Source organism: Musca autumnalis, unplaced genomic scaffold, assembly GCF_047663935.1.
Source record: "Musca autumnalis isolate F117 unplaced genomic scaffold, ASM4766393v1 scaffold_1, whole genome shotgun sequence".
NCBI lineage: Eukaryota > Metazoa > Arthropoda > Insecta > Diptera > Muscidae > Musca > Musca autumnalis.
The window spans coordinates 112,933,430-112,936,562 of record NW_027411644.1 but is presented as its reverse complement, the minus strand read 5'-3'; the positions used below and the strand labels follow the sequence as shown (position 1 = coordinate 112,936,562).

At 37.1% G+C, this 3,133-nt stretch overlaps 1 protein-coding gene across 1 annotated transcript; it reads right to left on the bottom strand.

Moving 5' to 3' along the window:
• Positions 1–2,075: 2,075 nt before the first annotated feature.
• LOC141398895 (uncharacterized) lies at positions 2,076–2,927 on the bottom strand. The gene has a single exon (XM_073976719.1). The coding sequence runs from the start codon at positions 2,925–2,927 to the stop codon at positions 2,076–2,078; it is 852 nt and encodes a 283-aa protein (XP_073832820.1).
• Between the last annotated feature and the right edge of the window lie 206 nt (positions 2,928–3,133).

Below are 3,133 nucleotides of genomic sequence, written 5' to 3'. Positions count from 1 at the left end.
CGGCCAGAAAAAACGTTGTGAAATCATTTTTCTTGTTGTCCGAGTTCCACCATGAGACAGATTATGTACTGCATTAAAAACATCTTTTCTGAAAGAAGACTGAATATAAGGTCGTATAGTTCCTTGAGAAACATCACAATATATTTGATAATTCCCCTGTGGAAAATTTAGCAACTTAATTGAATATGATCCATCCTTCTTAAGTAATTCTTTTAGTTCAATGTCTTGCTGCTGTTGTTGACACAATTTGCTATAATTTATTCCATTCACCTTGATTTCTTCCACTCTTGAAAGAGAATCTGCTACTATATTTTCTTTCCCAGCGATGTGATTTATATCTGTGGAAAACTGCGCTATATAATCTAGATGGCGGCATTGACGAGGTGAAGCCTTGTCCAAGTTTTGATGGAATGCATAAATGAGAGGCTTATGATCCGTGAATATTTTAAATGGTCTTCCTTCAAGGAAATGTCGAAAATACTTTATTGCGGAATATATAGCTAATAATTCTCGATCATAAGTACTATACATCTTTTGAGCTGCATTAAATTTTTTTGAGAAAAATCCCAATGGTTGCCATGAATCGTTAACATTTTGTTCCAGCACAGCACCCATTCCAAAAGAACTCGCATCGACTTTAAGGCATATTGATGCGTTCGGCAAGGGAAAAGACAGAGTAGTTGCGTCAGCTAGCTCCTGCTTACATTTTATGAAGGCTTCCCGCGTTTCATCAGTCCATGGAACAGGACGCATATCTTTCTTTTTAGCACCGATTAATAAATTATTCAGAGGTGCCTGAGTTTCGGCTCCTTTTGGTAAAAACTTTCGATAAAAATTGATAAGTGCCAAAAATTGACGAAGTGAAAGGATTGTAGTTGGTTCATTATAACTCATAATTGCCTCAACTTTCTTCTTCATTGGACTGACGCCTTGAGATGATATAGTATGGCCTAAAAAATCAATTTTGTTCACCACAAGTTCACATTTACCGGCATTGATTATGATGCCGTACTTCTTAAAACGATCCAGCAGTTGTTTAATATGTTCCAAGTGTTCTTCTTCAGATTTCGAGAAAACAAGCACATCGTCTAGATATACTACGACGAAATCCAAGCCTCTTACAACATCATCCATAAAACGCTGGAAAGTCTGTGCCGCGTTACATAACCCGAATGGCATTCTTAGAAATTCGAATAGACCAAACGGAGTCATGACTGCAGTTTTTGGAATGTCTGCTTCGTTCGCAGGTATCTGGTAATAAGCCTTCATCAAATCAAATTTTGAAAATACCTTAGAACCAGATAATGACATGGAAAAATCGTTGAGGTATGGTATAGGGTAGCTATCCGGAACAGTCATTTTGTTGAGTGCCCTATAGTCCCCACATGGACGCCAAGAACCATCCGATTTGCGCACCATATGTAAAGGGTTGGACCAATTGCTATCACTGGAACGAATAATACCTTTTTCCATAAGATATTGGAACTCTTCCTTTGCAGCCGCTAATTTCTCAGGATCTAACCTTCGAGGCCTTGCTTTTACTGGGTTTCCATTAGTAGTAATTCGATGTACCACTTGATGGTTGTTTTCAATTTTGCTAAGATTTTGCGAAAGTAATTCAGGATACTGTTTTAAGACGGCATGGTATTGGCTTTCATCTGTAACCATTTTTATTTGAATTTTGGAACAAGTGGTGGTGGAAAGTGGCGAATTCAAAAAAGTGTTTCCATCGACTAAACATTTTCTTTGGAGATCTGGCAATAAATGAACAAATTTTAAAAAATCTGCACCAATTATTGGTTTTGGTACATCGGCCAAAATGAATACCCATTTAAATTCTCTTCTTAACCCCAAATCCAAAACAATAAGTTTCTCACCAAACGTTGAAATAGGAGTATTGTTAGCAGCGTATAAAACTAGCTTTGAAGGATTTTTTGAGAATTTACATGGAAAAATTGAAATGTCAGCTCCAGAATCAATCAAATATTGAATTTTAGTACGGCGTTCAGTAATAAATAAACGACTATTATCTCTACCATCGCTGAGAGACGCCGAACTATCACACGATGGCTGTACTAATTTTTTGATGATTGAAATTTACATGGTTGTACACATTTTGATGCTTTATCAGCAAAACGCCAATGATACCAACACAAACCAGAATCCTTACGGCTTCTAGATTTAGAACGAGATCGTTGGACTTGTACATTGCGGTTCGGGTGGTGTTGACGAGAACGTCTTTCGAGTGCATCAATGCGTTGAATAATCTGGTCCAACTTACCAACTAGGCCCGATGAATCTTGATTAGTTTTATTATTTGAAGAAATTTCCGAAATTGTGGTTGAAGCTGAAAATTGCTCGCAAATTTTGTCCGCTATACCAGCTAGATTATCTAAGTCTGCGGTATAAGTTACAGCAAGAATGCATTTAACATTTTCTGGAAGACGATCCATAAACAAAGTACGCATCATTTCATTGCTTACCCTGGTGCCGGCAAGAGATTTCATCCTATATAAAAGATGTGAAGGCTTTTGGTCGCCTAATTCCAAACCGCTCAGCAATTTCTTCAACTGCGACTCATCTGATTCAGCGAAATGCTTGATTATTCTTGCTTTCATCGCAGCATATCTTCCTGTTGCCGGTGGATTTACCACGATATCCTTCAATACAAACAAAATTGATGGGTCCAGATTGCTAAGCAAATATTCATATTTGGTAGAATCTTGCGTAATTCCGTTTAAATTGAAGCTGGATTCCACTTGTAAAAACCAAATTTCTGGCTCCTCACGCCAAAATGGAGGCAGTTTTGCAATTCGTGCAGCAAAAATTTGCGTTGAATTCGTGGCTGGAGCATTCTCACGATGTGAATCTCCAACTAAATGTGTATCACCTCCTGATAGCGATGGGCGAACGGTTTCTTGCGTCATTTCAGTTATCGGGGTCACCAAATTGTAGCGAAACACAATTTATTAAAAAATAATTAAAATCATTTATTTGAAAGACGAACGTCGTAGATGAAAAATATTTTTAGAATGAAAAATGTATGTATACAAAATTCAAAATATCCATAGACAAAAGTCTAAGGCTTCTTAGTTTCAATTACAAATACAAATTTAAATTTTCAAAGTGTGGG

What these genes read in the sequence shown, in the direction of transcription:
- LOC141398895 (XM_073976719.1), bottom strand. Translation starts at nt 2,927, where the DNA reads ATGACGCAAGAAACCGTTCGCCCATCGCTATCAGGAGGTGATACACAT.